The following is a 13,076-nucleotide window of genomic DNA, read 5'->3' as shown; positions in this document are numbered from 1 at the left end:
AAAAGGCTACGACCAAAATAATACGGCTCGGAGATGTCCGACTTCGGCCATAAAATTAAAGGCCTTCAAACACTTTAAAAATCGATTAAATCAGGCTACCCTCAGCAAAAGCAAATGATAAAAGGCTTCGATAAAACTAACCCTCAAATAATTTAAAGGCTTCGATAAGATCAGCCTTCGAAATAACCTCAAGAGGTATTCGATTATCATTACACAAACGAATTACAAATGAGGTTCCAATCGATCGAACCTTCGAAAAGCCCAACGAGTACAAAAACACATGCTAAGGCATAAATAAATTTTTACTAAGTCTTTTAGCCGAAAAGAGGGAAATACTATAGCTGTTTTAGAGGCCGAATTGGCCCAATTTAAAAAGCCTAAGGGCCGAACCAATATAGCCTAAGGGCCAAACTAAAAGAGCCTAAGGGCCGACCTAAAATTTTCACAAAATAAAGACAAAACAGAATTCAAAACAAATAAAAGATGAAGCAAAAAGGTTCTTTATATTTACAAGGGAGGCTTACAAAAGATATTCTACAATCCCCATGAGGGTCCTTGCACAAAAACACTGAACCAAACTAAAGGAAACCTAAACCTACTCTGGGGCTATATCTTCGGCATCTGCATCTCTGGGAGTCGCGTCTTCAGGAGCCTCATCCACGGGGACTACCTCCGTATCCTCCACTCTCGGAGCCACTGTTTGAATCTTCGTCCTCGGAAAGCAGTGGCAACCTCTTCTTCCAAAGTCTTTGCCTTTTCAATATCGGCTGAGAGATCAAAGCCGCGAGCATGCACCTCCTCGAGGGTTTCTCTTCGGGATTGTCGCCTGGCATGGTAAAGTGAACATGAGAGATTAACTTCGGCTGCAGTAGAGATCTCCTTTGATCGGGTGTTAGCTGCTTCAGCGTCATCTCGGTACGAAGATATAAACGCCTCTGCTTCAGATTTGGCCTTGGCAAGCTCAACAGCAAATTTAGCTTCAAGCTCCTCGATTTTGCGGCTCCGAGTCAATCTCTCCTCCTTAACACTTTGAAACTGGCGTTCAATTGAAGCCAGCTACTCCCAAAGAGTATCTTTCTCTGAGGCGAGACGGTCTATGCCTTGCCTCCACCCTAGGGTCTCGGCCTCCTTCATCTTGAGCTCCTTTAGGAGTTGCTCCACCAGCTCGCCCTTTTGTTGAGCCTGCAAAGTTGAAATGTTAGCCGATCAATCGGGAAAATGCATAACAAAACCTCAAAGGGTATACTACCTTTTCGATAAGCTCGGTGTGTTCTTGACGAGCCTTTGCCAGTTCGGCCCGAAGATCGCTGACTCCTCCTCTTTCTTGACATAGAGAGTTTTAAGATTGTTCCTCTATTCCGAGATTTTCTTAAGCTCGGCCTCATATTGAGCGAGCTCAGCTCGAGACTTGGAGAATGCTTCTTTATAAAGCGTCACAGCCTTTAACAAAGGGAAAAAGTTAGACTCAGAACAACAAGGATAAAGCTCAGACGTAATTTAAGGGACATAAACTTACATGTTTGAAGAGCCGATGGGCCTCGTCGAAAATAAAAGAAGAATCTGGGGCGGGGCCATCTTCGATCCCTGCAAGGCATTCTCGAAAGATATCATGCCCTCCATGGCTCTTCCCCACACGAGTTCTTATGTTCCGAGCATCTCGGAATTGCCCCTCGGAGAACTCAGGACCAGGTGGTGAATCATCCACATTAATTACCCCAAGTGATCCACTCGGGGCATCCTCTTCTCTTTGAAGGGCCTCGGGACCAGGCCACTAGGTCTCACCCTCCAAATAACCTTCAAGACGAGGTGCTATTTTATTGCCCGATGACTCGGGGACTTTGCTCGAACTCCGCTCGGAGATTTCTTCGGTCCTAGAATGAACCGCATCAACCACCATCGGTTCAGCAGACTTCAAAGCGTCAGTGCTTCCCTTTTTTCGAACTACCAACAGGCAGTCGTCATTTTTTTCTTCATCCTCGTCCCGAAGGCGTTGGGCCGTTTCCGAAGATAGGGCCACAGTATTAGCTTTGGGCTTTCGAGTCGTGCTCTTCTTCAGCTTCGGTGTATTTGTAGGCAACACCCTCTTTCTTTTCTTTTCTCTGGAAGGCTTTGCGATCTCTTCCTCACTGACCAGGGGAGGCCGCATGGCAACAGCATCTCTGAGGCCTGCATAAAACAAAAAGTAAGTATTTCACTGAGAAACACGAGTAAACAAACAAGAGAACTCACCATGGTTTTTAGCCTCCCATCGACCCTTGGACATGTTACGCCAGCAACGCTTCGCTTATGAGGAAATATAGGCTAGTTTTCAGACCCAATCTTAGAGATCTGGGACCGTACCAAGAAATCAAGCAACAGTTGCACCATCGGAAAGATATTAGATCGAGAAAAAAATGAAGAAAAAGGGAAGCAAGGTATAAAGTTACCATTGATATGCATGTACTTACATTTCATGTTCCATTCCTCGGGGAATGGCATCCTCTCAGCAGGAATCAGGTCAGAGGTCCTGACTCGGACAAATTGGCTTATCTATCCTCGGTTCTTGTCCTCATTGATGCTGGAGAAGAGAGATTCGAGGATCGGCATTGCAGCTTTATCAGACTACCTCGATAAAGGCGAGGGTTATACAACCTGATCAAATGGTCGAGGGTAAAAGGCATCCCCTCAACCTGGTTCAAGAAGTATCTGATCAAATTGACGATTCGCCAGAATGAAAGGTAGATCTGGCCGAGCGTCACTTGGTATTGTTGGTAGAAGTCAAGAATAACTTGGTCTATGGGACCTAGAGCTGGATTTTGCAGAACCCAACGTAAATGGGTAGGTATACACGCTTAAGTACCCCCGCTTTATGAGTAGTGATGTTCTCCTCGGGGAAGGGATCACCACATCTTTTTTCTCCTAGTTGCAGTCTTTTTTTACATGATCGAGCTCGTCTTCGGTTATTAGGCAGATGCATCGGGACATGGGCTCGCATCGGCCTGGTGTCGATACAGGTTTTTCAATTTTGAAATCGGATGTTGTTTCACACAGCGGGGGAATACACTCCTCAATACGAGGTGGCACCACCATTTTACTTCTGGCTGGCCGCGATGATGAAGAGGCTTTTTCTTTTTGGGGAACATATTTAGATGTTTTAGCCATTATAGTGTAGAAATTCAAAGAGAAAGGGTTGATGGTGAAGCAAAGGCGAATTAAAGAGGAGGATGAACTCAGAGGAGTTGAAGGAGCTAATGAAATTTTGAAAACGATTAGAGAAGTAAAGTTTGTAAAATGGTGAAGTTGGCCTATTTATAGAGGTCGCTCAAGCGTATTGGGGAAGCCAATAGCCCACCGTCAGCCGCCTCTAATTGATGACTTTGGGAACTGCGTGAAAGTGACCTTTCAGTAACTTCAACCGCTGACATCATGAGATCAACATTAGGATCGAGGTGTCGGAGCATCGAAGATCAAGTCGTCTCTTATCGGCCTTCTCTAAGAAACGCGGGAACTATCTGTATATGGTCAAAATCATATGCCTTCGATTTATAGGCTCGAGGGTTCGTCTTAAGCCTGAGTTCAGACAAGGTCGAGATCGAGCCCGATGGATCAAATTCGAGCTCGAAGATAGGATGCAATGCCCGAGGATCAGAATACAATGGACATCGAAACCGAGTATGCTCGACCCCGAAATAATGCCGTCATGGATTTCTAACAAAATGAGCGAGATTCCTGCCATGTCCCCAAAATCATGGCGCAAATCCCGAAATAGGATTGTACTAGGCGGTTAGATAGTTGTATCAATAATATTCCTTATTATAAATAGAAATGTACCTTATTTAGGGTTCCCCCATTATATAAAGGGGACCCCAATCATTTGTAACATAATTTAATCATTGGCAAAAAATATACTATCCTGCTTTTCTCTCTTACTGTTCATCAGCGCTGTCCTTTACATTTATTGTTCTTATTTTATTGCTCTTAGTTCATCTCGAGGTCATCACTGCTGAGTAACATTGGTTTGATTCACTTATTTCTTTCATCTCTACTTCATATTCTTGATTATTAATTGGTATTGAACTAAATCACATATCTTTAAAACCACAAATCAAATTTAATTGTTACTCGTATTTTCGAGGTAAACATCCTTATCACTCGTATCAAACGAGTCTTAACGAGACAAGTCAAAGTAGTAGAAAAGTTCATATGGAGTAAGATTTTTCAATATTTGCAAACTTTTAATGTTGAAAAAATAAAGTTTGTCTTTGACCAAAAAGTTAAAATCTTTCTCTTGAAGTTAAAAAGCTATTATTCTTTTATTTAAAGTGAGGAAATTTGTAGTACATGCGTGCAGTTAATTTTTTTTTTTTTTGTAACTCTAATTAATTTAACATTTAATCATTCAATGCTACAAAAGAACGTAGCATGCCATTTTGGAAAGTTTGCTTTAAAATAAAATAAGACCAATTATTTCCAAGTGCGTGCACTCCACTTTAGAAGAATGGTAACTTTTAATTTGTTGCAACTCTTTTTATTAATTATCTTATGTCACATCACTAAGAAAATAAGTCTCCTTTTCAATTCATTTTAGATTTAAGAAACAATTAGTCAAATTTCTTAAGCAGCCGATGCTAACGGCTCCTTGAAAGGGCGGATGCACTCTTAGCATGAAGGTGTCACGCGACATCGCTTCGTTGAATTTTTTTATTAAATATATGTATTAATATCAATATGAGAGGTCTGGACTGCGGGAGAAATGTGGGACGAAATCTACTAAATGTGCCCTATTGCTGAAAATGATTGAGAGCTCCACAAAAATAAAATTTCGAAAATGAAATTTAATTGAATTCAAAGACAACTATTATTTTTCATTTGACCAACACTATGCAATATTGAATTTATCATTTAAAAACGGAATAGCTAGGTGAAAGCAGAAATGTTTGAGTGTATCACCTCCTCAATGATTTAATATATAATGTATTTTTACACCCTATTTTCTTTTTCTTGAATAAAAGTCAAATATGGACGAAGTCGTCCTTCAAATAAAGTAGGGTTGTGGATCAACTTGTTCTCCTCATTAATTTCTCCTTTTAGTAAGGCCACCATTTGAGAGAGGACTCCTTTAAAATAATTTTGTTTATGGAGTTGTCTTTTTTTGGGGGGAGGGGTTCCTACCCGGTTTTCGATATCTACACTAGAGCCCGACTAAATTTGGATTCGCACCGGGAAGTCACATTGGGAGGTAAAGTGTTCCCTAACAAAGGCGACTCCATGTTCATGGCTCGAACCCGAGACCTCTAGTTAAGAATGAATGAGTACTTACCACTCCATTACAACTTTTGTTGGTATTGTTTATCAAATTTTCCTTTCTAAGAATTAGTGGGAAACAAGAAAATGTGTAAAAACCAAACTTATTTGAATTTCTCGTAGTTAATCAATTTAATAAGGTGAAAATATCTATAATCAACTACGGTTAAATGATAGGGGTTTATTTTTTTTCCACCGTGAGAGGAGTCTATATACAAATATATAGCTTGCATATATCCAAATGCAGGTGAAATTTTACTGAAAAGTATGTTTCGAAAGCACAATTAAATATTTCTGAATTTTGAAAAAAATAAACTCGACTGGGCTATGTATGAAGTAAAAAGATCAATGAAATTATTTTATTATAGCTTTCTTTATTGCATAACGTTATTGAAATATGCTTTAAAAATTGCTACAATTTTTTTCTTCCAATTCTCAATGTTATGCAAAAGTAGGCCACTTTTGCAAAGGCTAATTTTAATATTGGAAAAAAGGCCAAATATATCCCTGTATTATTATAAAAGGTTTAAATGTACTCCTCGTTATACTTTGAGTCCAAATATAGCCTTATCGTTATACAATTGGTTCAAATATATACTTTTTTCCATTATGTTTATCTAAAGTGAACATCCAATCCTACGTGACACTGACATTTGATGAGATGGATGTCACCCGGCTTGCCACCTCAGCACCCCTAACCCATTTTACCCCTCCCTTCTATTTTTTTTCACCTCTAAAATTTTCTGCCCCTTCACAACTATTGTCACGATTGCCGCTATCATGAAAAATATTGTATTTCAAAAAAAAATATATATATACCTCATCAAATGTTAGTGCCACGTAGGATTGGATGTCCACTTTGAATAAAGTTAACAGAAGAGAAGTATATTTGAACCAATAGTATTACGGCATAGGTATATAGGTCAGGAGTACTTTTTCTTACTGTACAGGAATATATTTGACCTTTGCCATTTTGATATTATTGAAGCAACTAGGATTGAAGTCGTTGACAAGTTAAACGGTCAAAATATAACAAACAGGAAAGCTAAGTTTGACTTAGAATTAAAAAAAAAAAACAGCAGCTACAACTAGTCAAATGATTATTATTTCTTTTCAAGCTAATTTACAAGTTGCTTATATGAAAGAACCATCATTATTTTTATATTTTAGTTGTTTTATTCAAAATTTTAAGATTAAGACGTAGTTAATGGATGATTATTTCGTAGTATTACTTTTTGTTTTTCAAACATTAAATTGAATGTAACTTGATTTCATTTGAGAACATTAAATCTATTACCCCTTTCACTTCGTTCGAATTAAATTATATCTGTTTTTTTTTTTCTTAGGAGGATTTGGTACTATCAATTCTTTTACGAAATTGGTATTATAATAATTATTATTATTAAAAGAAGTCTAGAAGACCATTTGGATGCTTGTCCCTGTTTTGACTCTTTCAATAAGTCTTAGCTTATTTTTGGCTAGCTCCTCCCAAGTTGGCCGAAGAGCATGTGGGTAGGCACCTTGTTCCAAGCGGTGTCACACACATACACATACACACACACATATATATATAATAAATTAATATATTAGATAGCTGACGTAATAGTAAAATAAAAATAAAAAATATTCTATATTCACAACTAACGTGGCTCCGTACCGACGCCTTTCCCTTTGTATAATATACAGCTAAGTGGCCTCATTACCTCAATGTATTACGGTAGCTTAGGCCTTCGTCGGGATTTCATCCCTTTGTTTATAGACGGCGGCTTGGCTTCGTTGTCACTCATGACTTGATATACTACATACTGTTACGTGATATATTTATTTGTTCACTTTTTCAAGTAACGTCATTACTATGTTTAGGCAACGAGTTGAAAATCACAACCTTCCGTGGGTAAGGATTGTCAAAATTTGTTATGGCACAGTTCAATACTTCACCCCTACGACATAGACATAACTATGGCCCACATCCTCAAAAATGGACCCCACATATGACCATATGTTTAACCGTAGCTGTGACAACATTTTCAATGGAGATTTTCCTTACTCTTGACTGAAGACTAAAAGGGCCTCTCTCTCTCTCTCTCATAGCTTCTTCCTCTTTAACAATAACAAATAACAATGGGTTCATTTTTCTATTCTTGTACTTATTCAACTCCTTTTCTCTTCATATATTCTCCTTCTCCTTTATCCTTTTTGGGGTTTTCTTGGTTTTCAAATTTTCTAAAGGAAAAGTTGGTTATAAAGTGAGAATCTTGATATTTGTTTTAATATGGGGATTTGCTATGGTAAACCTGTAAGGCTTGCTCATGCATCTTCTAGCTTGTTGTCTGGTATGAATTCATTCCCACATTCTCTTTTCACTTTGCCTTTTTGCATGTTTCCCTCTTGTTTCAGTTTTGTACAATATTTGAATTGCTTTTGTAGTTTGTTCAAGACCCCATTTTTTGTCTAATTCTTGAGTTGAATTTTACAATTCTGTATATAATATATATAGGGGAGTCTTGACGTAACTGGTAAAGTTGCTGCCATGTGATGTCACGTGTTCGAGCCGTGATAGCCTCTTGCAGAAATGCAGGGTAAGGCTGCGTACAATAGAACCTTGTCCGACCCTTATCCGGATCCCGAGAGTTTAGTGCACCGGCCTGCCCTTATATATATATACATATATTGAGAATAGGTGTGCTGTAATTACTAGCTTTCAGAAAGCATTGAAGTAGAGAGATATGGATTGCTTTTGTAATTTGTTCAAGTCCCTATTTTTATGTATATTTCAGGGTTAATTCTCGAGTTAGATTTTGCAATTTTGTAGAATATGTATGTTAGCTATTGAGAATAGGTATGCTGTATGCTGTAACGAATAGCTTTCAGGAAGCATTGAGCTAAAACATATGGATTGCTTTACATATGCCTAGTGGGCAGAGTTACTGGTACATGTGGTGAAATAGTCGAGGAGCGTGAAAATTGGCCCGGACACCACGTCATAAGAAAAAATATGTGGATTGCTTTTCAAGTCACATTCTGTGTAGAAAAGTTTCTATTTTGAGAAGTCTTATTGTTTCGCTAGAGTAAAAGGATACTTACCCAAATTGTCGTTTGGTGATTTTGGTGTTACCCTAATAGGATTCTATCATCTTTTAGAAGTTTGAATTTTGTTGGCTAAGAAGCAAATTATACGGTCTATTGTTCTGTTATTTGCTTCTTAACACTTTGTGCTATTGCTATCCAATTATTTGGATAATCCTCGCTATAACTTTCAAAGTTATGCGAATTGGCTCCCAAGAGCTTTGTGTAGTTTAGACTCTAGAGTAGTTGTCTACTCTTTCCCCCCTTTGCATCTCAAGTTCTATTTCACACTGGAAACAAAACCTAAGCAAAGGAAATAGACATGTGAGGCTATTGTTCGTTATATTGCAGTCCAGAAGCAGTGGTGGATCTAGAGGGTATATTGTGGATTCCTGGGAACCAGTAGCTTTTGTCGAGATCTTGTATATGTATTAAAAATTCATTAAATATCTATAAGCATTTGACTGTGAACCTAGTTATTAACTTGAGATCGTTATAAGAACTTATAAACTTTAATTCCTGAATCTGCCTCTGTCCAGAAGGTTGTAGAGTTTCAGGTTGGATGGGGCCACTATATGTGCTATCCTGCAATTATGTTCAAACTTCAAACAGTTGTGTATGTGTATTTGCTCTTGGTTTAGTTTGATTTTGTTGAAGTAGACTCGTGAACCATATTAAATCATTCTCGTGAATTTACTTATTGCATCCCTTTACAAATACGAGAGTGAGAGCAATTATATTTTATGGCAAAGAAGTTAATTTATTCCTTAAACTCTTCAAAGTGATCTTGCGCTTTGGTGTTTTAGACATTGCTTCTCCTGCATCATACTGACCCCTGAAATTTCGGGTCTAAAAGCCAATTTCTAGGTTCTCAGAAATCTGTTTAGCTGCTTATTTTCCACTGATCCGGTTCATCAGAATAGCAGCACTGGCATCGATAAGATACATAACATTGTGAAAGCATGTGTGACTCGTGCCATGACTTGTTCGTTTTTCTTATTGAATATTACTTAGCTTTTTGTATTGAATATTACTTTGGCAGTTACCACTACAATGTATTAGAACATACCGCTATAATCTGATTAGCAGGTTATCATTTTGTACAAGAAGGTTAGGTCATCCCCTCCTTCTTAACAATGCTTTGCACAACATTGGCAATAAAAGAGTAACTCGGAACTTTAACCGGAAAACAAATTACTTAATTTTTAATATTTGCAAATCGAGTTCTGTTTCCTATCTGCTTACTTCTTCGCAATTGTAATTCCAGATTCTAGAACAGGCCCTGGCAGTGAGAGAAAAGAATACAGTCATCGCCAGACACTTGAGGGCAGTTTAGGACATGCTCTCAAGTCTTGCAAAAGTGATCTATCTGCCGTCAGCCATCTCAAGTCCTTTACCTTCAATGACCTCAAGAATGCAACTAGGAACTTTCGAGCTGATAGTCTTCTTGGTGAGGGAGGATTTGGATATGTCTTCAAAGGATGGCTAGATGAAAATACGCTTACTCCCTGCAAACCAGGGACAGGAATGGTAGTGGCCGTCAAGAAACTTAAGCCAGAAAGCTTTCAGGGGCACAGAGAATGGCTTGTATGTTCATTTACACGCCTTCAGAAAATTTCTTAATATTTTGTTTGTGGCACTTATTCTCAGTGATAATAATAACTTTGTGTCCTTCGCATCAAATCTGCAGGCAGAGGTTAACTACTTAGGGCAGCTTCGCCACGAAAATCTTGTGAGGCTGATTGGATATTGCGTAGAATGTGATAACAGGCTTCTTGTTTACGAGTATATGACCAAAGGAAGCTTGGAAAATCATCTATTCAGAAGTGAGTCAATCTCTTCATTTTCCGAATTCTTTATAATCATTTTTCTCAATTTTTCCCGTAATTTAGGTAGGATTTTGTACAGGGGCATATGTACTATATACGGCACGGTTTCAGCAGAACTCAGTAACTTTGTATTTGTCCTGAAAAGTTTATTTAATATGTACAAATTATAAATTTAGAACCGAGTAACTCCAATGGGGAGAACCCAGAAGGACTAGAACCCATAAACTTCAAATCCTGGATCCGCCTCTGATTTGTATGCTTTATTAGTGTAGTAGTGCCGGACATTTTTCTCAAGCATTGATATAACGCTAATACTCCATAAGTATTATTATCTCTAGTAAGATAATGGTTCATGGACAAGTGAGGCTTGCTCAGCTGGTAAAAGCACCTCCACCCACGACCGTTAGGTCCTGGGTTCAAGTCACGCTGGAGGGGAAGCGTAGAAACACTATAGATCCTCCTAATTAGGGAGGGGTTAAAGAAATAAAAAGATAATGGTTCATGCAATTGAAGGATCTTTTCTGTGATCTTCTGAAGAAAGCAGTTCATTGCGTCGAATACTTGTACAACAAAGCCAACTCAATCTAGGCTGGACTTGAAAATCTTTTTCTAAGCTTTTCTTCCCTGCTTGATTTTATTCTCATCGATTATAATTCTATTGTTTCTTGTAGCATGTCTTCATCTAATGCCTCCATTTGATACATTTAAAATCAGTGCATAGTGTGTGTTTTCTTGAAAACTGCTGATGAAGACTAGTGATGTTTCCATTTTGTGCAGAAGGAGTTCAGCTTATGACTTGGGGTAAACGGATGCACGTTGCAGTAGATGTTGCACGAGGACTGGCCTTCTTGCACAGTCTGGATGCTAATGTCATCTATCGGGACCTCAAGGCATCAAATATTCTACTTGATTCGGTACAGTCTCTACGTCTGAGATATTGATTAGCATCAGAAAACTGTTGATTTCAATCATACAATCACAAATGAAATATTCTATTGAACATCTGCAGGAGTTTAATGCGAAACTATCAGATTTTGGCCTCGCAAGGGATGGTCCTGATGGAGATAGAACTCATGTTTCAACGAGGGTCATAGGAACTCGGGGTTATGCTGCACCAGAATATGTCGCAACAGGTATATTTCAATCAGTTTGTTAACTAATCCTTCTCCATTAAACTATTCGCCTTGTGATTACTGTGACCCACGGTTGGTATCTTGTATATCTTATCTCAAGTCAACCCCCAATTACTTGTAACAGGTCATTTGACTCCAAAGAACGATGTATATAGTTTCGGTGTTGTTCTATTGGAGCTGCTATCAGGAAAACGAGCTACAGGCGAGGAGAACCCGGGAGGTGCTGAGGAAACATTAGTAGAGTGGGCAATACCTTTCCTAAGCGACAGCAGACGAGTACTGAGAATCATGGATACAAGGTTCGGAGGGCAGTACTCGAAGAAAGGTGCACAAGCTGCAGCAGCACTCGCCTTATGGTGCCTCAATGTAGATCCAAAACTTAGACCAACAATGGATGAGGTATTATTAGCTACACTAAAGCTTTTGCCAACACCAAAAGATATTTCTAGGACTTCACCAACACAGGCAAATAATGCAGCAAATAACAAGATAAGTCATCATCAAAAGAGAGTTGTCACACATTCAAGATAAATGTACCAACACATGCTACATATATTTTAAGATAGGCGGTCTTTTTCTTCTTTATTTGTTTGTTGTTTCCCTTGTTTGATGAGGAAGAAAAATATCAGTATAGTGCTTGAGTGTAATATGTAAAATGTATATATATTTAAAATGTACATCTGTAGTACTCTTTGTTTCAGAACTTATGTTTTATTTTTTTCTGTCTCAAAGAGAATGACTTCTCCCTCAAAAGGGGAAAGCATGGTAAACTTTTCGCATCCGGTATGCACACTAAACTATACTAATTTACCATGGTTAAAACCATTTAGTGATTATAGTGTATGTGAGTACAAAATGAGGGGCCTTGGCGTAACTGGTAAAGTTATTGCCATGTGACCAGGAGGTCACGTATTCGAGCCGTGGAAACAACCTCTTACAGAAATACAGGATAAAGCTGCATACGATAGACCCTTGTGGTCCGGCCCTTCCCCCTACCCCGCGCATAGCGAGAGCTTATGCATCGGGCCGCCCTTTTAGTGTATGTGAGTACAGGTGTCATGTATTAATTGGGTTAGTGTAAACACTGGGTGCAAGTAAATTTTTACGGAAAAAGCATACCGTGTAAAATGATGATTTTGCAGAATATTTTGTGGTAGCTAATGATACTAGGCATGCTCTTTCAACAAAGAGAATTGACAGAGGAGAAGGTGGCATATGTGAAGGTTATAAAAGGAAATAAGTAGAGTGGGGCAAAGGATATTTGAATTGGGACATTTTCAAGTTCCTTCATTTGATTGGTGTTGTCCAATTTTGACAATGGTTTATCCTTAACAGTTTTCAAAGACTAACTTGTTTTGAAAGCTGTTTTGGCTGTTCATAAAGTTTTGAAAACACAAAAAGTGGATCCTTCCTGTTATATATATATTCCATTCTGTTTATGGTGTAAAAGGGCAGTTCGATGCACGAAACATCCTGCATTCACGCAGTGGTGGAGAAAAGGCCGCAATCCAAGAGTTGTGATGTAGACAGTCTCCCTCGATACAAGCATCCAGGGGAAGATTTAGGTGGGCAGAAGGGGGTTCTGGGTTTTGGGAACCCCTTCGCCAAAAAATTGGACCGTACATATAAGGTAAAATCTATTTTATGCATCTATATATATTTTGATCCCCCTTGCTACAACCCAAAAGCATAGTTCGGCGGTTAAGGGAATTCAAAACTATTGTGAGGTTGCTGGTTCAATTTGCACTGGCCACATTCCCTTCTA

The 13,076-nt window shown here is 38.7% G+C and overlaps 2 protein-coding genes across 2 annotated transcripts; one reads left to right on the top strand and one right to left on the bottom strand.

Moving 5' to 3' along the window:
- Window positions 1-666: 666 nt before the first annotated feature.
- Window positions 667-2,263, bottom strand: LOC138881878 (uncharacterized). Its single transcript, XM_070162170.1, has 4 exons — window positions 2,230-2,263; window positions 1,783-2,166; window positions 1,106-1,182; window positions 667-1,035 (listed from the first exon to the last, which is right to left on the bottom strand). Exons 1-4 carry the CDS (start codon window positions 2,261-2,263, stop codon window positions 667-669), a joined length of 864 nt encoding a protein of 287 aa, XP_070018271.1.
- A 5,163-nt stretch (window positions 2,264-7,426) lies between these two features.
- LOC104219694 (probable serine/threonine-protein kinase PBL3) lies at window positions 7,427-12,008 on the top strand. The gene is made up of 6 exons (XM_009770408.2): window positions 7,427-7,616; window positions 9,617-9,936; window positions 10,040-10,175; window positions 10,956-11,092; window positions 11,188-11,311; window positions 11,436-12,008. The coding sequence occupies exons 1-6, from the start codon at window positions 7,556-7,558 to the stop codon at window positions 11,840-11,842; spliced, it is 1,185 nt and encodes a 394-aa protein (XP_009768710.1). The 5' UTR covers window positions 7,427-7,555; the 3' UTR covers window positions 11,843-12,008.
- Window positions 12,009-13,076: the final 1,068 nt, after the last annotated feature.

This window comes from Nicotiana sylvestris, chromosome 11 (assembly GCF_000393655.2).
Source record: "Nicotiana sylvestris chromosome 11, ASM39365v2, whole genome shotgun sequence".
NCBI classification, from domain to species: domain Eukaryota; kingdom Viridiplantae; phylum Streptophyta; class Magnoliopsida; order Solanales; family Solanaceae; genus Nicotiana; species Nicotiana sylvestris.
This window is presented reverse-complemented; position numbering and strand designations above follow the sequence as displayed.